At 42.0% G+C, this 22,894-nt stretch overlaps 1 protein-coding gene across 2 annotated transcripts in view; it reads left to right on the forward strand.

Moving 5' to 3' along the window:
• Positions 1 to 22,894, forward strand: part of ATP2C1 (ATPase secretory pathway Ca2+ transporting 1) — a 235,461-nt gene that overhangs the window by 140,526 nt on the left and 72,041 nt on the right. For both annotated transcript variants that reach the window (XM_082258061.1, XM_082258060.1), the window contains exons 13-15: positions 13,837 to 13,934; positions 17,045 to 17,140; positions 19,877 to 19,966. In XM_082258061.1, coding sequence (XP_082114187.1) covers positions 13,837 to 13,934; positions 17,045 to 17,140; positions 19,877 to 19,966 — 284 coding nt within the window. The remainder of the gene's footprint in view (positions 1 to 13,836; positions 13,935 to 17,044; positions 17,141 to 19,876; positions 19,967 to 22,894) is intronic.

Below are 22,894 nucleotides of genomic sequence, written 5' to 3' on the forward strand. Positions count from 1 at the left end.
CACAGCCTCCTCCTTTTAAATCACAATCCTATTTTTACATCTGTCTTCTCAGTCCCCCACTTCACATAAGTTTTCCTTTTGCATTGGTGTCCACCTTCCCCCTTCCCATCTCCCCAGCACTTTCCCCCTTTTACATTACAACCCCCCCACAGCACTGCTCCCCTTCACTCCCCCCCCCCCCCCTCCACAGCACTGCTCCCCTTCACTTCTCTCCCCCCACAGCACTGCTCCCCTTCACTCCCCCCCCCCCCACAGCACTGCTTCCCTCCACTTCTCCCCCACTGTCCACAGCACTGCTTCCCTTCACTCCCCCCCCCCCCCCCACAGCACTGCTCCTCTTCACTTCTCCCCACAACACTGCTCCCCTTCACCCCACCCCACAGCACTGCTCCCCTTCACTTCTCCCCTCCCCCCCCACAAAACTGCTCCCCCTTTACTCCACCACCTCAGCACTGCTCCCCTTCACATCACATCTCCCCTTCCCACCAGCACTTGCCTTCTTTCACATTACCCCCACAGCATTGCTCCCTTTTCTCTTTCGTTCATTGACTGACACAGCTCCTGAGCTTCTTGACTGTTGGGTTATACTGTCCCCTACAGGAGTAGGACACTTCGCAAAAAAAAACAACTTGACTACGCCTGTGGGCAGTCCCAGGAGGTATACCCGACCCCCCCCCCTGCTATAGGTACTCAGTTTTTTTTTTCTGCCTAGTCAGGAGAAAGGACCTAGTTCCTTGAAGCGATCTACGGTCCTAGCAATTTTTTATTTTTAGATAGTCTGCCGGACTGGGCGAGGGGCTGGATAGTCTAGATCCAGTGGTCACCACAGTCTGGCCAGCGAGAGCACACAGACCTCCGCTCAAGTTAAACGCCTCGTGAGGTCGCAGACGACCGTGTCTCGGCCGATAGCCCCCTCCCCCCATTTTGATGGAGAGGAGGTTCTGTCTGGAGCGGTGCCAGTCTTTTTCCTGGTTTGGTGAGTAGCTATCCCAAACAAAATGCTCTCTCTAAGTAGCTATCTCCCTCTCCCCCTGGAGGGTTTTGGGGTGGACACGGGCTCCTCCCTGGGACGGTCGGAACCCCGGGCTCCCCTTCTTCCTGTTAGGCCCTCCCTTAAGTCTGTTGGACCTGTGGGTCATCTATCCCCCCCCCCCCTCTATCCCCTTCCTCTCTCCACTTATACTGGACTTGTATGGTGGTCTGGCTACCTTCTAACGCTGGGGCAGGGTGCTGTGCTGGCGATGGGGGGGGGGGGGGGTACGCCACTGGCTGCAAGGTGATGGGCTGTGAGGGCTGTACCTAGTGAGGGGCTCCTGACAGAAACACGGAGGCTGTGGCCCGCAGTATGTTCACTGTGGCTGGCTCAGCACTCAGACCGGTCATTGCCCTGGTGTCACAAACTCTGACCGAGTGGGCTAAGCTTTTACGCCATGACCTGGAGGATGAGCAGCTCCCCCCTACCAGTTGGTCCAGGGGCTGAAGTTTATCTGTGATGCCTCTTTGGATTTGACTCCCCTGATTTCTAGACCGTCTGTTTTGGTAGTGGTCCTTAGGCGTGTTTTGCGACTCAAATGTTATTCTGCAGGCCAGACCTCAAAAAAAGCCTTAACTGATCCTCTTTTCAAGGAGATCGCCTGTTTGAGCTACCCTGGATGACATCAGTAAGAGTCTCACACATAGGGGGAAGAGCACCTTTCTTTCGTAGGCTAGTAAGGGTAAGGAGAATCCAAAAAAGTAGACCGTATACCATAGTATACCATAACCTGTGTATGGTTATGAGTAAGCGATTTAATTCGTGAAACGCGTTAACCGGGCACGTCTGTTATGTGCATTGTACTGTCTGTCTGCTACACCGAAGAAGAATAAAGGAGTTTTGATTGTTTTCATCTTACTTTCCCGAGTGCGGTCTACTTTTTTGGATTCTTCATAGCTTGGACGGCGGATCTGACCAGCACCACCCTTTGAACTAACACCTGAGCGGCTCTCTCTTTGTTGTCAATAGTAAGGGTAAGGAACCTCGTCGCAGATGTGGCCCGTCCTCCTCGGCTCACAGGAAGTTTTTTTGTCCCTCAGGGTCGGCTGACAAGGGTTCAAAGCCTTTCAAGACCTTTTTGGGAGGATCAAAGGGAACTTGGTCTGGCAAGTCCAAAGTGGGTTTCTCCAGACCCGCAGACAAGGCTCCTTCTACATGAAGGTGCACCCTCACCCATGCCTGGGGTGAGGGGACTTCTTCGCTGGTTTCTGGACCCATGGACCTCCTTGGTGCAAGACAAGTGGGTCCACGAAATGATATGATCCGGCTACAAGATCAAGTTTCGTTCTTACCCTCGAGAGCTTCTTTCCTTCCAATGTGTATCGGTCCCTGGACCGATTGCGAGCCCTCTTCAGGGCGGTGCAAGACCTGTTACTTCAAGGAACAATTGTTTGGTTCCAACTCCAGAACGTTTTTAGGGATTTTATTCAAACCTGTTTACGGTTCTGAGGAAAGAAGGCAAGGTGTGCCCAATTCTGGATCTCAGGGCTCTGAACTGCTTTGTGCGGGTGCGGAAGTTCAGGATGGAGTCCATTCGCACGGTGGTGGCATCCCTGCTTTAGGGAGATTTTCTTGCCTCTATTGATATCAAGGATGCTTACCTTCACATTCCAATATGTGTCTGTCACCAGCGCTTCCTCCGCTTTGCTGTGGGAGAGGATCATTATCAGTTTGGGGCATTACCCTTGGTCTCGCCTCTGCTCAGTTCTTCACAAAAGTGTTAGCCCTAGTGCTAGCGTTGTTACGCCAACAGGGGATTGTGGTACTGGGCTACTTGGACATCCTCCTTCTGCGAGCGGTGTCCCCTACAGCTCTGGTGGAAAACTTGGAAATCACCATACGAACTCTGAGGGACTTCGGCTAGATTCTGAATTTTCAGAAGTCTGGTTCCACAAAGCTGGACTATCTGGGTCTGACTCTGGACTCCGCCTTAGCCAGAGTGCTCCTTCCTCTGGACAAACTCCAGACATTGCAGGCTGCAATTAGTCTCATGCTGTCCAGCAGATGGTCATCCCTCCAGACTTGCATGTGGGTGCTGGGCATGATGGGGTCTACCTTCAAGGCGGTTCCGTTTGCACAGTTCCATACGAGGTCCCTGCAATGGGAAATTCTGGCCAAATGGGACAGGACTCCACAGTCCCTGGACAATCAGATCCCGCTGAGCCAGGGAACGAAGGAGTCCTGCTATGGTGGTTTATTCTCCACTGCTTCTGCTGGGCAAATCCTTCCTTGTATTGGATAGTGGTCATCATGGATGCCAGCCTGGCTGGCTGGGAAGGCGTCCTCGGGAAAAATTCTGCTCAGGGGATCTGGGCACTGAGAGTGAGTGCAGACTACCGATCAACGTCTTGGAACTCTGAGCTGTCATACTGTGCCTGGACCATTGGACGGATCGTCCTCGGGGATGTCCAGTTCGCATTCAATCATTCAATCAGACAATGCCATGGCTTATATCCATCAGGCAGCTTGGGAGGTAGCCGGAAATCTTAGGTGGGCAGAATGGTTTGTTCCAGCCCTCTCCGCCGTATACATTACCGGGGTGGAAAACTGGCAGGCAGATTACCTCATTCGGCAGGCGTTGGACCAAGGGGAGTGGTCCCTTTTACCCGGAGGTGTTTCATCAGTTAGGTCTCCGGTGGGGCATCCCCGAGGTGGATCTGTTGGTGTCTCGGATTAACAGGTGGAGAGGTGCAGACACGCTGGTGGCCCCGTGGGGTTAGTATCGTCTGATTTTTGGCTTCCTTCCTCTTTAAATTAACAGTTTTGTTCCTTTTCAGCCTGAATTGAAGACACACATTTTTTGTTTTATTTAGCTGTATTTACTGCAACTTTTATAACCTCCAAATGAAAGATCTAATCCCAACATGTCAGACAAAAATACAAAGAATTAAAACCGAATCACTGAGATGGAAAAATTATCCCCCCCCTCCTAAAAATGACTTGTAAACCCAATCAGTTGTAGCTAATCACCTTCTCAATAGCACACAGAGCCATTTGACTTTCAACTGTGATCATTTTGATCAGCTCTGCATGAAAAGAGCATTCCTGGAGAATATCAGTCCTTGGAAGTGCAACTGAAGCAAACCATTAACTAAGGGTGGCAAGGCACTGTCAAAAGACCACCGAGATATAGTTGTGGACAATCACAAGTCAGGAGATGGATACGAAAAAATTCTAAGTCTTTATCAATGCCTAAAAGCACAGTGAAATCTATTATTAGGAAGTGGAAGGTATTTGGTACAACACAGACCCTCCCTGTATCAGGATGTCGCTCCAAACTGGATGAAAGAGCCAGGCGGAAACTTGTCAGTGAGGCTATCAAGAAGCCTACATCAGTTGCAGTAATTTATGACAAAGATTGGTGATTGTGTGCATGTGACAACAATATCTCAAATTATCCACAAATGTTGCTTGCATGGAAGGGTTTCAAGAAAGGCCACATGTAGTCATGAGCTTTGCCAAAATGCACCGTGAAGATTCTGAGATGGAAAAAGGTGTTATGGTCAGATGAGGCTAACATTTTAATTCTTTTGGCTTCAACATTGAACGATTTGTCTTTGCAGAAATCCAATACAACTCCCCATCCAAATAACACCATTCCTACTGTAAAGCATGGAGGTGGTAATATCTTGTTATGAGGGTTGTTCTCTGCAGCAGGGACTGGAACACTTTTCAGGATAGAAGGCAAAATACCATTGAATTCTTGAGGAAAATCTCCTGCCCTCTGGGAAGAAGGTTTACTTTTCAGCATGACAATGACCCAAAGCACACTGCCAAAATGACCACGCACACGCAGTGGTTGAAGGAGAAAAAGGTTAATGCCCTTGCATGGCTTAGTCAGAGGCCAGACTTGAACCCCCTTGAAAATCCGTGGAATGACTTGAAGACTGCAATACACAAACGGTCACCATCAAATTTAACTAAACTTTAGCAGTTCTGCAAGGAAGAGTGGGCAAATATTGCAAAGTCTAGATGTGCAAAGTTAGAAGAGACATATCCCAACAGACTAAAGGCTGTAATTAAAGATAAAGGTGATTCAACAAAATACTGACACAAGGGGGGTGAACCTTTTTTTTCCAATTCAGTGATTCTGTTTTTAATTTTTTTTCCCGACATGTTTTATCTTTCACTTAGATGTTATAAGTTGCACTAAATACAGCTGGATACATTTTCTTCATTTCAGGCTGCACAGCAACACAATGTGATTGTTTTGAAGCAGCGATTCTTTTCTATATCCGCTGTATATACCTAATATTTTGTATTTTAAACCAGAATTAAAGGTTGCTTGCATCCAGTACACTAGTTGTCGGATTCAGTCTAAAAGCAACCTTTGTGTGCAGTAAATGGATTTCATATCTCTGTCAACTCAGTAATGAGAGAAAAGTGACAGCAGAAAAGCTACAGAAACAGATTAGAAGACCTGATGTTTCTCCCGGCTGTCTTAGATTACAGTCTGTTATGGCGACCAGGAAGCTGGCTGTACAAAACAAAAGCAACCAATGTTGCCAAGTCAAATATTGCTTTTGACAACATGCCATATAGTGTTGTGTAAATGAGCACTTCCAATTATCAACAATCTGTAAAATTTTGGTGATTGCTGTATACAGTGAGGTGGTGAATAGGGATTTTCTGAAGGTGTGGCGTACATCCTTCTCCCAAAATACAATATTATAAAAAATACATAACACACACACACACTGGTCGCTAGTTTGCTTTTTAGTATAAAACAAGAAAATAAAAATGTAATTGTGAGAGTGTGCTTGTGTATTGCTTTTATTTGTTAGTCCTGGAATAAGGTTTACACTCTATCCTGGGGCTGTACATGCCATTTGAGGATGGGTAGATGTACCACTAGATGTCCTTCACAGTGAGACATCTGCTTGTCTAAAGCCACCACAATGGCATGATAGCATGTAGAAAATGTGTTACATTAACAAAGTATTAATCTTTTATCTGATCAACCACCATCCTGTTTTCTGACTATGGCGATTACATGCTCTGAAATCACACAATTCGTTTCAACCTTCTCCTGGTCTGGGGCTGTAAGCTGCAGTGTATTCCAAGTAAATGTTTGATAGCAAACCCTTACGGTTACGAAATAATGACATTTATCAGTCCGGAGCCACTATTCGCAGTAGCCATTTCTTGCTCAGGGAACTTTACAGGAAACATATTATTGCACAACTAGTGGGTCCCATCTCTGGCCAATTAATTTATTCAATCCTAGTTCAGCGCCTTCACCCAGCATCCCCTGGTGCATTGTAGCTACTGCTTTATTTATTGATTAGGCTGAGAGCATTGTACAGAGTGGTAGTTTTGTTTGTACTTAGTTATTTGATATGTTAACTTGCTCTATATTGTCTACAGGGGCAGTGCCAGCATAGGGCGGCTTAGGCAGCCGCCTTAGGGTGCCAGGATGAGGAGGTGGTAAAATCGGAAGCTCTGGGGGTGTGGCTTGGATGTCGTCCATATTAGTGACCAGCATCTGCATCCAGCATCCTTCCCTGGGGAGCTACTGACCATTGAGCACTCTCATAGTCCATTGACATGTCATCCAGCTTTCAAATATAGTTACAGGCTGAAAGCTGGATGACATGTTGCAGGAGACCCCATTGTACCCATTATCTACTGATCATGGGTGCAATGCTTTCAAGGCTGCTGCTGCTGGAAGAAAAAAATGCAAATTTTTCTTCTGCAAAAATCTGTTAATTTATTATTTTTTCCCATAGAAACTTCTCTTTTAATCCTGGAGAGAATGAGAGGAGTCTGGAGGATCATAGTGCAGTGACCCCTGTGCCAGGAGATGTAGCAGCAGTTCTGGGGGGGCGAGATGAGGCAGAGGTATGCGCAGATCATTCGCTTCTAAAAAACATGGCAGAGTAAAGTGGAGAGGACCGCCAGTAAAGTGGGGTAGAACCACCTCATAAGTAGTGAAACGGGGGCAGCGGGACTGGGAGGGAGAGGTCGGCAGCCTATGCAGGGAGTGGCACTGGTAGTTCTGCACCCGCTGTTCAACCCAGGAGAGAGCGAGAAGAGTCTGGTGAGCAGTAGTGTGATGGTTCCTGGGCCAGGAGATGTGCTGGCAGATCAGGAGATCCGGTGAGAACAGGGCATACTCACTGCTGCTTGCTGGAGAGCACACTGCTGTAACAGGGAGAGGATTGCCAGGCAGAACAGCAACTAGCAGACAAGAAGATGGAAGAGGCTGTTTCTTTGCAGAGGCAGCAGAACTCACAAGCTAAATGCCTATGCTGTCAGGGCTTTGTGGGAACTCAACAGAAATCTAGGGGGGCAAAATGCCTGAAGTGCTTTGTAGTCACATTTCCTCACCCTTAGACTAAATTAACGCTCAGAGAAGCTGTGCCTCACTCGACCGCTGCAATGGTGACTAGCATTTACTGCCAGTGGCTTTGTATTAAATCATATAACTTATCTTGTCTTTTCTTGCCTCAGCGCTTAGTATCTGGCATTTACTACTCCAAGCTTTCCGAGGCCTGAAAGCGTAAACAGTTGGCATGGTGTCAGGAGGGAGACATTGATTCACAGTCCATGAAGATACCTGATGATTATACATCAAACCGATTATTTCATACCACCTTGTTGAACTCTAGTAGACTTTAAATCTTCTTACATGAGCTGTTTTTATGTCTTCCACAGTTCTTTGAATATTCGTTTGCACTACTTGGCTTATTGATTGCCTTAGATGTCTAAAGGAAGGTTGTTTATTCTGCAGAGGTTATCGATTTGTAATTCAGACACCTTAAGAAAGAACAGAATATGAGCCTGCACTGCAGTTGTGTGTTGTGCTCACCCTGACAGTTCTGCAATTTTTTAATTTTTTTTTTTATTATTTATTTTTTAAAATTAACAAGATGTGTTAATCTGTTAATGTATAACAAAAAAAAAATTAAAAAGCCCCCCCCCCCCGCCAGGAGAACACAACGGCTCTGAAGAGGGATTCCACTGCCTGAATTTCTTTAATGCAACTTGTAGTTGACAGTTTGACACCGAGAAGGAAGGTGACGGGGGAAAGCCCTCCAGCACACAGCTTGTGATTGTCAGCCTCAGCTCTGTACCTGTGAGCTGTGTGAAGGGGGTGTGTCCCTTCCCTCCAATCAGCTCTCGGAGCTCTTCTCACTGAGCTCTGTAGAGTGTAATTTCAGCTCTCTGCCTCCTGTTTAGTCTTTACACCTGAGGCCAGCCACTTCACTGGGTATATGGAAGGGTTTGCAGTCACTTTAAATCAAATTATACTTTATATTCTAATAGCTGAGGCATCCCTACTTTCCTTGACATGCTAGTTGTTAGACTGCCATTCATTCAAGTGCTTATTTGTCATCCTTAGACCCAGCACGGACTACTTTGTTTTTTAAAGCAGTTGTGTACTGCCGAAAAAAAACAAACCCTGCAAGACAAAGGCATAATGAGCTAGTATGCATCACATACTAGCTCATTATGAAATACCTTAAAACGAAGCCCCGACACGGACGCCCGGACACAGCTGTGGGAGCTGACATGTTCCCTCGGCGTCTTCGGCAGCTCTGGTGCTGCGAGTGGCCGGAGCTGCGATGACGTCACTTTCCGGCAAATATCCGGCAAGAAACTCTGAAGGTCCAATAAAATACACAACTCGAATCACATATGGGTTCTAAAGTAAAAGTATTCGTAGCGCAGACAAAAAATGGTCAGTCCACTATTCACAGAGTAGATACTTCAAGAGTCAGTTCAAATAGTGAAGATCACTAGAAAAAGCCAATCCACCAGATAGGAAAAACACTGTGTAGCCAGAATCCTCAGGAAGGAAATTTGCATCCACCGTTTGTGATAATCAGTGAGAATGGCAACTCACCAGAGCTTATTGCCCACCCACTTTCATAGGTAAGGCTCACACGCTGGAATATGCTGACATCCAAACTGGCTCAAATCCTGTGTTCTCCCTGTGGCAGCTAATAACCAAATGATCCTTGTGCTCATTCAATCCCTTTTCACCCGATCGTCCGTGTGAAAAGGGATTGAATGAGTGTGATATCGTTTTTAAACTTCACATTTATTCAACTCAAACTCAAATGAAAATCCACTCACAAACACAATAAAATGCAGCGCAGTAAAAGGAATTATACTCTCACTCCATTGGGTCCATTCGTGGACAGTGACGGTACCTCTCACCCTCTCCACGTTGGTGTCAGGTAGCTCCAATCACTCCGCTCTTGTCCCCGTGTACTTCCGGACGCCGCGATGTTCGCGCCCTGACGCGTTTCCTAATTTCCGACTTTGTCAAAGGGCGTGACCTCACGGCGCGGCATCTTGGTACTTGTAGGAAAATATTCACATAGCTGATGCTCGGCGCGACTTGCACGGACTTCATATAATTGAAGTCAATGCAAGTCGCCTCCAGGTTGCCCCAAAGTAGTACAGGACCCTTTTTCTAAGTCGGAGCGACTTGTGTCGCTCCTATTAGAACGGGTCCTGTACTTTTCAATGGCGGGCGACCGACCGCGACTTGTCATGCGGCCAAGTCGCCTGACAAGTCGCGCTAGTGTGAATGGAGTCTTACTGTACTAACAAACTGTACAGTGTTGTTTTTTTGTATCATTTTACTGGCCAAATCTTGTAGCCACTCTCATTAACCACATTTTTGCATCAAAAATAATTAAAAAAAAAGTGTGGACAACAGCTCATCATAGCTCATTGGACTGCCTTGTTTTTAAGCCACTTAGTCCGTAACACCTTCTTCTTACCTATGGTTTTAAATGGCAGCTTTTGGACATTTTGGAGATGTTGTTATTAGCAGGTGTAGAAATAATCTGACAACATTGTTGATTTATGGTTGTTCAATTATTATTGTTTTTTTAAGTTTCAAATAATATATTTTTAGTTTCTATTAAATTATAGTTGGATGTGTGTTCTATGTAAGGGTGAATAACACTAATGTTTATCAATTATAAGTGGCCAAAGCATTCCCAGCTCCGCAGCTACATGTATACATGCCTATTGTATATGTGTGGTTGTGGGCAAGGGAATGCCCTTGGCCGCAGATGATTGGCCCAGCACAGGTAACCATTTCATGGGGGCTTTCCAAGGGGGATTTAGACTAGGATTCAAACACTCCACAATTCCACAAACCAGGCAGATTCCTGTAGATTAGGATGACACAACTAATTGCTGGCATACGGTGGCTCAGTAGCACTGGCAGCTTTAGGGTCCAGGGCTATGTTCCACTTCTTTGCATGGTGTTTGTTGGTCAGTTAGCTTCTACCTATACTTAAGAAAAAATGTGGTGCTTCACAAACCAATATAAATACTCCAGAAACTTATTTTGTAAAATAAATTCTTAATCATAAAAGTTCAATATCAAAAAGTCCATATGTTGTAAGACTTCTGTGAATTTCCACACCACAAAAAGTACTATTAAGGTGATTGAAATCTTCTATCCTCATACAAAAACATGCAGATGTGGCCACCTGGTGACTTACCAGAAATACATGACCTCTTGGTTCAAAGAAGGTCAAAGCGCAAAACTGTATCCTCTCCTCTTGTGACCCAGTCATCCAGTTTACCAGGCAGCTCAAGCATCGTTAGGATCCACAATCCTCTCTCCCTCACGTAAGCCATCAGCTGAAAATATACCAGAAAGAAACTTGTAGTGAAGTATATATTTGTAACTAGGTCAAAATATTACAGTATTCCAGAGATTAAACTCACATTTAAAAGTGCCTAGAGTCTACACCAATATAAACCACCTGTGCAGCAGAAAAGAATGGGAATCCTGCCATTCTGGTCACGTTAGACCTGGATGTGACTTTGCCAAAGGACAGGAAGCGATGGCCAAACGTTTCCTCTTTTTCCATTCAATAGATTTTTATTGAGTTTTACATAAGAGAATATAAACATAACAAAACAGAAAATTCAAATTTTCAACATGTTCCAATGCATGTACACAAGCATATAAAAAAGAGCAACGGATGAATGGTGCAGTATCAGACAATCAAAATGATCAGGAATCTCAGGAAGTATTCAAAGCATTACAGGTTATAAAACGGTATGGCAAATGGTGGGAAGGTGGCACAACGTAGTATAATACTGATAAAATGTATTACTATGTTTGGATGTAATACGGGAGTGGGAGTCCTATTCACCCTGGACCTAGAACCCTAGGGAACAATGTCACCAGGTCCGGTTGAGGGAGCTCCCCCTCCGCCACTCGGGTCAGTAGAAAGGTACAATTATTTCAAGAGAGCCTTAGTGCCGGATTCAGATAAGGCCAGCATTCCTAGGACTTTTGGAATTTCTTGTATGACAGGGAGTTAATTGCTAGAGATTTCTCTAGGCGATAATTGTCATTCACTAGAGCAATTGCCTCGGACAGATTAGGAGTAATAGTGGATCGCCAATTACGGAGAATCAGGGTCTTTGCTGCTAACAATATGTGGGTTACCATTTGTCTATGGTTATGAGGGTATAGATCGATGTTGATATTCATTATAGCCAGTTCTGGATTTGGGGGTGAAAGTACTCCTGTGCAGGAGGAGATACACCGGAAGATGTTATGCCAAAAGCTTGTGATGCCAAACATTTCCTCAACGCGTTTTTCATACGGTTTCTTCAGGGGTAATACTGCAATGTTTTGACCTATTTACATATAAATGCTACATTTGAACTTCGTATAACTTGAGAGGTCATGTATTTTTGGTGATTGAGCACTTTTTTAGCATGAGCTGGTCACATCTGTATTTTTCTTGAAGGATAAAATATTCTTAATCATAATCACCTTAAATAGTAACTTCTATTGGAGTGGAGACTCACAGAAATTAAAGTACATCTGGACTCCTTATAGACTTTTTGATATCTGAACTTTTATGATTAGGAAATTTTATTTTACAAAATACATTTTTTGGATTATTTATATTGGTTTGTGACGCACCACTTTTTTTTTTTTTTCTTCTAATTTTTATACTTGTGATTTATTGCATTTAAAGCGGAGTTCCACCCTCAAAAACATTTTTGAGATAAAAAATACCCCCGGGACAGTCAGGGCTAGTGCATTTCAGAATGGATAGCCTCTGAACTGTTCCATATTTCACTTATCTTTCAGAAGAAATACTTGCCTTGAAAATGTCTTGTCCAGCGCTGCCATCTCAGGTGTGGACAGCTGAAGCCAGGGCATCCTCGTCGGTGTCCTCTTCCGTGTCCTCTTTGGTCCCAGAATGCCCTGCTCGTCACTTCCGGTGCAGGTGCGTCATCCCTGCACAGAAGCTGTTTAGCAGGGAATGACGCACCTGCACCGGAACTGATGATCGGGGCCTGTGCAGGTGCATTGACTCCTGGGAGCGATGACGTTCAGCTCGCAGGAGTCAACGCAAGCAGGAAGTGAGGGCGCGGGCCGCGGCCGCAGAAGGAGGAAGTGGAAGGAAGGTAAGTATATTTTCTTCAAAAACAAGGTAAGTAAACAAAAAAAAATAGTATTATCCATTTCTTTTTCAGGTGACACAGAGCAAGCGGATGGGCCAAAGTCACTTTTGAGGGTGGAACTCCGCTTTAAAGATGCATGTATTTGTGGCATAATGCTGCAGAATATTGCTTATCGGTATAAATAAATAAAATGAGCTTGTTTATGTGATCAATGTCAAATGTCAAAGAATAGCATCCCTAGAGAACATTTCATAAACTTTACAGATTCATGTTGCAATGTTTGGTGGGGGCTGTACAGTTCATACAAATGTGTACAACATGATTAAATAAGAACTTATTGCTCAGCCAAGAAAATACTCTCATGACCACACTGTAAGGATGCACAATTATATTGTAGTAAAGATTTATTTTTTTGTAACCACAAATATCACAATATTCAGACCTATCAAGAATTAGAAGTCGCATGTGAGTTATGGCTTCTGTTTTTGTAGGACTCGTAGCTCTTTGCAGTAGAATTCACACAGAAAAGAAATCACAGAAAATTTAAAAAAAAAAACGATTTTTTTGTGCATCAAGCCTGTTACAGCAATGTATTTTATTAAGAGGAGATTTTAAGAGAAAAATGCTTCTTGGAGTTCTCCTTTTTAACATGACATTTTAGCTAAAACCTAGAAAAATGTTTCCTGCAAAGAACATGGATATCACTCACAATATCAACTCCAAAGATTGCTTCAATAGTAAGGAGAAATCACCTGTTGAAGCCTCTTCAGAAATCTACACCGCTGGGAGTGTCCAATTCCTTGCCCTTTTGCTGCACTCCTCTGCTGGCCACTACAGGACACAGAACTGAGGAACCACAACACTCAGCAGGGGATCAGGAATTCAACACTCTAGAAATGATGATTTCTAGTTAGTACTGCAGTAATCAGTAATGCAGTAAAAGTGCGCAAAAGGTTAGCGAGGCTTTTTTTTTTTTTTGCTGGGAACCCTTTAGTTTTAGTGACAGAGTATCCTTATCCAGTGCAGTAAAGACAAAACCTCAATGCAAACCTGTGCTTTTCTTGTTCAGGGCAAAGCAGCAGGTTTGCTTTAATCCCCTATTCCCAACAGCATATACTTGCCTTATATTTGTACCCCTGCCGCCTAATAGTCAAGCTTTTGATTTAGTGCTTGAGGCAGGAATAGGTTAGAAGCTCATAGTGTTCATGATTAGTAACAAAGTTGTGGAAATGTTAAATGTGTTTTTTAAGACCTTGAATATTTCACCCTCTTAATATGCTTTGATCTTGTTAGCATTCTGCAGCTTGTCTTTGCTTAAAATAATTGCAAAGCTTTTTTTTTTTCCCACATTCTGGATCCAGATTGGTGTCATTGTGACAAATGTTTCTTTTCAGGCTGCTGTAATGTTATCTGCTCCGACAAAACTGGAACATTAACAAAGAATGAGATGACTGTAACTCACATTTTTACATCTGATGCAATCCATGCTGAGGTATGTGTTAAACAGGGCAATAGGTTTTTAACTATATGAAACTAGAGTTGTCTGGTGTTGACTGATATGATGGAGCATTTTAAATGCACTTAAATAATTAACAAATATTCCTGTGGGTTTTAAAAGCCAGCATTTTATTAGTGCATTATTAAAGTGGAGTTCCACCCATTTTTGGAACTTTAGATCTTTGTAATCCCCTTTAAAATGGCTTTTACCAATGGAAACTTTTTTTTTTTTTTTTTTGCTAGTAAATACCTTAATTTCGGATTTATTCCTCCTCTCCTCACTTCCTGGTCCGATCAGCGATGACGTCATTCGGCGATCCGCAGTGTCTGCTGGGATGTATTCTATTCCAGAAATCTCAGTAGCTGTATCTGTACTGAGCCGTGCCTGCCCCGCCTCCGCCCCGCCTCCTCTCAATGAATTGCATTGTATGAATGTATTAAGGCTGTTCTCTGCCCAGCCTCCGCCCCGCCTCCTCTCAATACAACTCAATGAGAGGAGGCGGGGTGGAGGCGGGGCAGAGAACGGCCTTAATACATTCATACAATGCAACTGAATGAGAGGAGGCGGGGCGGAGGCGGGGCAGGCACGGCTCAGTACAGATACAGCTACTGAGATTTCTGGAATAGAATACATCCCAGCAGACACTGCGGATCGCCGAATGACGTCATCGCCGATCGGACCAGGAAGTGAGGAGAGGAGGAATAAATCCGAAATTAAGGTATTTACTAGCAAAAAAAAAAAAAAAAAGTTTCCATTGGTAAAAGCCATTTTAAAGGGGATTACAAAGATCTATGTATTCCAACCTATTAAAAATGGGTGGAACTCCGCTTTAAGCAGTTGTGCAGAATTGGGTTGTACATACTTTGCAATTGCAAGTTATTAATCTATACACAGGTTGTATTATGAAACGTAAAGGCTGCTGCCCTCTCCTAAAAATGTTGGTGTCCAGTTTATCTGTTGATGTACTAAAAAAATATAATGTTTTACTTTAAAATCCCTTATTTGGAGTACATTATGGGACACCGGTCTCTCCCCTCTGTTCCTATGATCCACTCCTACTGTTCCCTTCTAACAAAACTATGGCATGCAGGAAGTGGTAGGGGTTATACTGGGTTGTATTTATAGCTTTGTTTTTGCCAGTGTTCAATCTCCTGAAGGCAGCAGCATAACCCAGTGTACCTGAAAATTTACCTATGTTGCCCATAATGTATTCTACAAAAATGATTTTATTATCAAAAGTCCTATTTTATTCCAAAATGGATTAAATTAATTATTTTCCTCAAAATTCTACAAACAATACCCCATAATCACAACGTGAAAGAAGTTTTGTTTTAAATTCTTTGCAAATGTATTAAAAATGAAAAAATCACTTGTAAATAAGTATCACTCTGTGAATGTCCTTGAGTGGCCTAACCAGAGCCCAGACTTTAACCCGATTTAACATTTCTGGAGAGATCTGAAAATGGCTGTGCACCAACACTTCCCATCCAACCTAATGGAGCTTGAGAGGTCCTGCAACTAGGTGTGCCATGCTTGTAGCATCATACTCAAAAATAGGTTGTAATTGATGCCAAAGGAGCTTCAACAAAGTATTTAGCAAAGGCTGTGAATACTTATGTACATGTGATTTTTTTCTTTTCTTTTTTTTTTTTCGGTTTTTACTTCTAATACATTTGCAAAGATTTCGAACTAACTTATTTCACATTGTCATTATGGTATTGTTTGTAGAATTTTGAGGAAAATAATACATTGAATCCATTATGGAATAAGGCTGTAACATACCAAATATGGAGAAAGTGAAGCGCTGTAAATACTTTCCGGTTGCACTGTACAGTATAGTGGCTTTGTATACTTGTGGTCAGAATGTTTCCTTTTTTTAGTTTAGTAAATATGAAATATTGCAGCCTACTAAAATATATTCAATCCATTTACAGGTAATGCATTGAGCTGGCTATATACACAATTTTTTTATTTTTTCCTTCAACCTTGCAGGCTGAACAAATGAAAACAATAGATTATCCGATCCACACTAAACAGAGTGGATGGGTGAATCTTCCGCTGCTGTCTATTGTATTCTCAGAGGCAACACCAGTGGCTGATTGGCTGTTCAGTTGATTTAAGCCAGCCATACATGGATCCAAATTCAGACAGTTCAGCAGGGACTGGACGAATTTTGATCCATGTATGAGTCAGCTGGTTCTATCGACTTCTATCGATCGACTTGCGTACAGCCAACCTGTTGGGTTTTTTCTGCATGATCAGTGCCACCTGCAATAGCAATTATTGTATTCCACCAGCAGAATACAATATTACTGCGGGAAGGATCGGCATCAAATGTGTGGATGGGGGAATCGGCTCATTTGTTTCGTTCCAATTTTCTGGTTGAATGAAAAAAAAAAATGTATGGCCTCCCTTATTTCCACCCATCTCGTTTGATTTCTTGAATTGTTATGCCAGGTGGTGTCACCAGGGCCACCCAGTGCTTGAATTTTGGCCAGTTAGTTGGAAATTTTAGCAGTGTATAGCCAGCTTAACTCTCAGCTTATGTTAAAAGATAGCCATTGTGTACAGTACAAAGTCATCCAGCCAATCTTCATTCAGCAATAAGACTCGACCGCTTTTCAGATGGCTGAAGCTGACCAATACACTGTTTTCATTCAGCCAGAGGTGGATGGAGGAACCTTCTCCATCAGGGCAATATATTCTGACAGCAGTTTCTGAAGCTGTCTGAATACACTGATAAGCTGATCAATAAGTATTTTTTAGCATGTCCCGATCAAACTATCAACTTTTTTCGAGGAACGGGGCCACACTGATCAGAATTTTGGCTAGTCTCTTCTGAACTGGCCAAATTTTGATCAGTGTGTAAACCAGCTTTAGTCTGAAGTTTCAGTCCCCCAAAGCAAGTCACCAGTCAAGCTTTTTCTTTCTCTTTTTTGTTAATCCATAATAATGTTTTAAAGCAAAGATCATATGTAATAACATTTTATAATGTTTAAATACATCTAGACTGAAAAGAAACATGCATTCTAGGTTGGACTTGATGAATGTTGGTCCTTTTTCAACCATACTAACTTTATTAAATTTTGCTATGTGTTTACAAGGTTTCTGGTGTTGGCTACAATCGATTTGGTGAAGTTACTGTTGACGGTGATATTATTCATGGTTTTTGCAATACATCCATCAGCAAAGTAGTTGAAGTAAGTTTTTTTTTTTTTTTTTTTTCTTTACTGTACTGGCAAGCTGATTAATGCCAGGTCAAGAGTTTGACCTAGAGACAGAATTGCAGTTGAATAAAAGAATTGCAACTACACAATCTCTTGTAAAGACATTTATCACAATGACCCTTTGGATAATCCATTATTTATTACGAATATCTAGATTCTGTCTAGTGCCTTGGCTAGTTGTATCCTTCACATCCGCAACACAAGGTAAAGAGGTTAGCAAGAATAATGAGCAGTAAGACAGCCTATACTGTAGAATTATGTTCGAGGTCACAAGCATTCCTTGACAATACAATAGCTGGACTGTGAGATATAGACTTCCACAGTGTGACACAGCTTTCCATAGTCCATTAAACTTTCCTAATGCCAGCCATAGCTGAGCATACTACTGCTTGAAAACCTGGATACATGGGGATAAATAAAGATATGTACAGGTGGAAATATGTTGCAGTGTTTCAAAATGACAGACAAACTTTAAGATTCACCGGCGGATGTGTACCCATTTAGGCCTCGTACACACAATGATCATATCGGACGAATGATCCTGTTTTTTTTTTTCTTGCATGCTAGTTTCCTATCCAAAATGAAGAGGTTACTAAAGTTGTGAAAATACTTGTACAACAGAAAAAAAAAACGACTTCAAAAGTGATGAAATGTATTTTTTCTTTTCCGAGCATGCGTTGTCTTGCGAATGTTTGTTTGTTTTTTGTTTTTTTTTTTTTGGAGGATTATTGTACTTAATAAACGAAAATCATACGTTCTGTTATCGTATGAGAGAAAATTATGTGTTTGTCCCTTCGGACAATTTTGCATGAATGACTGTGATCGGCTTTCTAAAGCTGTGTGCTAGTGATCAGATTATCATACAATCGCTTGAGAAGCAGTGTTTTTTTCATATTTTCTGATTGTGTGTATTCAGCATCAGTCTTCAAAGCCTACAGGGCAATAAAACCTTGAGTTTTCAGAAAAAAAAATTACTTTTTCTGAATAAAAAGATGATAGTGCCTTGATTTCTCCCAATCTTTGTCACTATTGTTTTTTGATGGCCCGCTTGGTGTGCAATTAAATGTGAAGGAGAGCATGAATGACGTGAAAAAAAGGCTTTACATAAGGAAAACTATCAATACAACTATTTGCCACATTCTGTTTTAGTTTTTGTGGTGATTTTTTTTTTTTTCATTTTGGATAGAGTAAGAGTCCATTCAGACTAGCGCGACTTGTCAGACGACTTGGTTGCCTGACAAGTCGCGGTCGCTCGCTTGCCATTGAGTAGTACAGGACCCGTTCTAATAGGAGCGACACAAGTCGCTCCGACTTGGAAAAAGGGTCCTGTACTACTTTGGGGCGACCTGGAGGCGACTTGCATTGACTTCAATTATATGAAGTCTGTGCAAGTCGCGCCGAAGTCGCTGTGCACCGCGACTTCACAGGTCACCCCACAAAGTCGTGTCGCGCTAGTCTGAATGGGCTGTAAAGGAGGGTTATAACACCTATTTTTTTTTTTTTTTTTTTTGCCCTCTGTGTCCCATTGGGGAGATTCACTTTCTTTTCTGTTCCATTGCCAAAGCAATAAATGAGAGTTAATCCCTGCTAATTAGGGGAACTCCTTAGGCTCCCTAGGTCACCAGAAGGAAGTGTCCCCATTGGAAGATTTTACTTCTATTCCTGTTCTGGGGAAAAAACAACATTTTTGATTTTCTTTCAATGATGGTGGTAAACAGGGCAAAAGGAGAGAGCGAATCTCCCTAAAGTGGGCACACACCGGTCCTATTTATCTCCACTCTTATCTAAAACTAAAAAAAAATTTGCCTTTTAGTTACACTTCAAGTTTTCAGAGGCCATTTAAAGTGTAGTATATCCAAAGCCAGAACTACGTTTTTAGTTTTAATTAGTGTGGGGAATAAGTAAAGTGGTTGTAATCCATGGGTGTCAAAATCAAATCCTCATCAATGGCTTTGATTGATGGCATCAAGAGATAATGGCTCCCGGTGCCCCAGCAGAGCCAGTGGGAAAAGCTGCAGACTTGCACAGCACTGGATCCAATTAGCGCTCAGGTAATTAAAAGGGGGGGGGGGATGAGGGGCTATACTGATGCCTAAACATTTTTTACCTTAATGCAAGGACATTTCTGCAAAGTGAGGTGAAATCCCCTTTAAGACAGTTGCCCTAATGAAAGGTTCTTTCCAATGACCACTGTAAAATTTTTGATCCCTGGGGTGAATCTACCCTGCGGGAGCACAGCACTAGAAATGGGGTTTCAATACTTTCCTTTCTATTTAAAACTTAAAACAAAGTTTTAAGCTTTTAGATATGCTTAGTGGTTTTGCTATGGAACCCACTGTAGTAAAACCCTGGTCTCAGAATATAGTTCTTTTACTTTTTACCCCCCAAATAAAACCACGAGACTGCTTGCTTCGTGTCTTGGGAGCCTGAGAGGATTACCAATGGATGGACATTTACACTAAAATAAAGAAAATTATGATTCTTCCTATCTTCGTTTTGCCTACTAATAAATTCATACAAATGTGAAAAATCTAGCCTGTAATCTGCACCAGTGACATGCTTATACTTTGAAAACTTCTAGTGATGCTGTAATTAGAATACCTAAAGAAGTATGCAGATACCTTTTAAAAAGTAGGTGTATAAATATATATGTGGATACTCGCTGTGTATGCTTATAATAATTCTTATTTATGTATTTTCTTGTTACAGGCAGGATGTGTGTGCAATGATGCAGAAATAAGGAATAATACATTAATGGGCAAGCCAACAGAAGGGGCTTTGATTGCTCTGTCTATGAAGGTAAATTATTGAAGCCAGCAAATGTAAAAAATATTTAAAACCACTAATGTGACATTTTAGTCTTTGTTCAGACTTAGTTCACAGATAACCATTGTATTACCAGAGATTACGGTTGTTGCAGCTAATGTTAAAGAACTGAACTGTTCTCGGAGATCAAAAGGGAAGCCACCACCCCCTCACAGCAGGCTTGAGTCATAGATAACCATGGTTTTCTATTGTTTGGTAGTCTGGTAAAAGGAAACGTTTGCTGCAGCTAATGAACAACTTTAAAGGCTAAGTTCACCTTTACATTATAAAGCACATCTTTTTGAAGATAAAAAAAATATGTGCATTTATTACTTTTAAAAATGTGAGTCTGGAAAGCATTGCAATGTCAGACTCCTAGACACATTTCCTACAGTTTTATTGCATGTACCTGTCATTTTCACAGCTGTAGGCAATGTGAATGAACTATAGGCATGCTGATCAGCGCATTAAAAGTTTATCCAAATTAAAAGTACGTCTGCCACCATTGATGACAGTACTTGTAGTTTATGCATTCAGAGGAAACTGTAAATAAATAAATCAAATGATGCAGCTTTTTAGGAGGAGCCCGACACAGCCGCACTACTATGAAAAAGTGATAGGGATTGTGGGCCAAAGAACCCCTGCCTGCTGTCACGGGGCATTGGGGGGGTAGAAGGTGCAGTTGCTGGAAAATGTTACATTGCCTGTCCTAAAAAAGGGGGGAATATGTAAAGGCCCTCCTATCCCCAATGCACAAGTGTGACAGGTGCCACTTTATCAGTTATACTTCTAATCCTTTACCATTCATTGTCCTAGGAAAGCACAAAAAGTTTTTGAGATCATTTATACAAAAGGGGTTCTGATAATAATTTGCTAAATTATCTACTTTAGTTTTTTGTGAGTTTGTTTCCATTTTGAGGGGTATCAGATCATGCAGCAATGTTATTGTGAGTGCAGACCAGAATTATTCGTAACCATTTTGTAATGAAGCTCTTACCAAAACAAACCATTCCATGCTTTTTGCATTGACTCAACAGCCTATATTCTCATATATTTAAAGCGTCATCAAACCCACATCATAAACTATCAATCAATAAGTGCTGGATTACATGCTGTTCATACTCATTATGAGATTTGTTTTCTGTATTCTGCAGAAAACCTGGTTGATCCTGCTGTTCTCTATTTGCCCCTCCTGTCATAGTCCCCAATTAAGCTAGGCATTTTGCAGAGCAGTGTTCTGCACATGCTCAGTTGCTAGTGGGTTTCTATGCTGAGCATTTTCTCCCTATCACATCTGAGCAGCCCATGTGACTCCCTCTTATTCTAAGACATAGGCTGGAGAGGTGGGAGACAGCCTGTTACTGGCAGGAATCTGCCTGGACCATGGTATTGGCAAAAAATAATAGAGATTTGATTTCAAATATACATTTGTATGACAATTTAAATACTGTTTGATATTAATTTATTTTTTACTCTGTATCCCAAAGGCTGTTTTTTTTTTTTTTTTTAACATGTGTCCAGCAGCAGAGGACTTAAAAGCTCCTCCTGCTTATGTTTCCCTGCAGACAGCCTGGAAAAGATCTGGGTCATGTGACCGCTGTATATCGGTTGGGAAAAAGATACCTAGATTTTTTTTTTTTTCCATTTGTAATTAAAATAAATACAGTGCGATCGTCGACATACATACAAAAATAGAAGAAACAATGTAAATTAAACTGTGTGTGTTTAGTATCACTATACTTATATTGAAATAGCCAAATTTACCATTTTTGTAGTATTGTTAGAAATCAGGAATGAAAAAAGGTGCGTGTGTGCCTTTTAGGACTGTAACAGGAAAAGTTCACTCCATTGAAACATTTGAATATAGTCTGTTGCGTCAATGCAATATTTACATGGAAAAATGTTTTTGGGTAATAATTGAACTACAAAATATTAGCGGTCTGCCTGTTTTCATACCCGTTGCACTTCTCTACACATACTGCTTGCATGCTTAAAAACGCTTCATTGCATTGTTTGTAATATCCTTCTGGAACAAGCACAGCTTTGCAAGTAATAAATGGCCACTTTTAAATGAATGCTTGACATAATGTGATCCGCACTGAAAGGGAGGGGGGGTACATATTTTAATCCACTTTAGGAGCGTTGTGTTGGGTGAATGAGTCAACATTTTATAAAAAGAGCAAGAAAAAAAATTGATGAAACCTTCACGCAGGAAGGACCTCTCCACATTTCAGTGAAAGAGGAAAAAAACTATTGTGCTATGGCTTGGTTCACCTCAGATCACCATTCATGATTTTTCCGCTGAATTGAAAAACTCCGTAAACCTTCAGACTTAAAAGTGGATGTTCTGATAGGATGAAAAGGATGGGAAATATGTGAATACTGCATGGTGTATTTTACTAATGAATGCCTTTAAAGTCTAACATCGTGTTCGTAAAGGATCACCTTGTAAAACAATCCATTCAGTTAAAAATGGAAATGAAAGGCAAAACATTGTTGTATAGATGTATATAAAAAAAATTATAAATACCCTTTTCCTTTTTTTAAGTGATCATATTCCCTCTGTTTTTAGCTGCACAAGAGTCGGGGGGAGGAGAAGCAGCAGTACACTGAGCTTCCCAGTGAATGGCTGTGCAGTGGGGGCGCGTCAGGACAAGTCTGATCATTGGAGGAGAGCAGGCTGAGTTCCCAACATAGTTAGAGAACTGACTACGGTGTAGTGTCCTGCTTAGTGTGGTCAGTTTTTAATAGGAAAGCAGAGGGACTGGCAGAAACACCGGGGATTTCACATAAAGGAAGCAATACAAAGAGAAAAAAATACTTTTTCGTACAAGTACATGGTACAGCAGGCACGTATCAGGAATATGAAGTATTGGGGTAACAAACGCATGTTTTAAGCTGTACCTCTCTAACATAAAGCAG

Source organism: Pelophylax lessonae, assembly GCF_965119305.1.
Source record: "Pelophylax lessonae genome assembly, chromosome: 5".
NCBI lineage: Eukaryota > Metazoa > Chordata > Amphibia > Anura > Ranidae > Pelophylax > Pelophylax lessonae.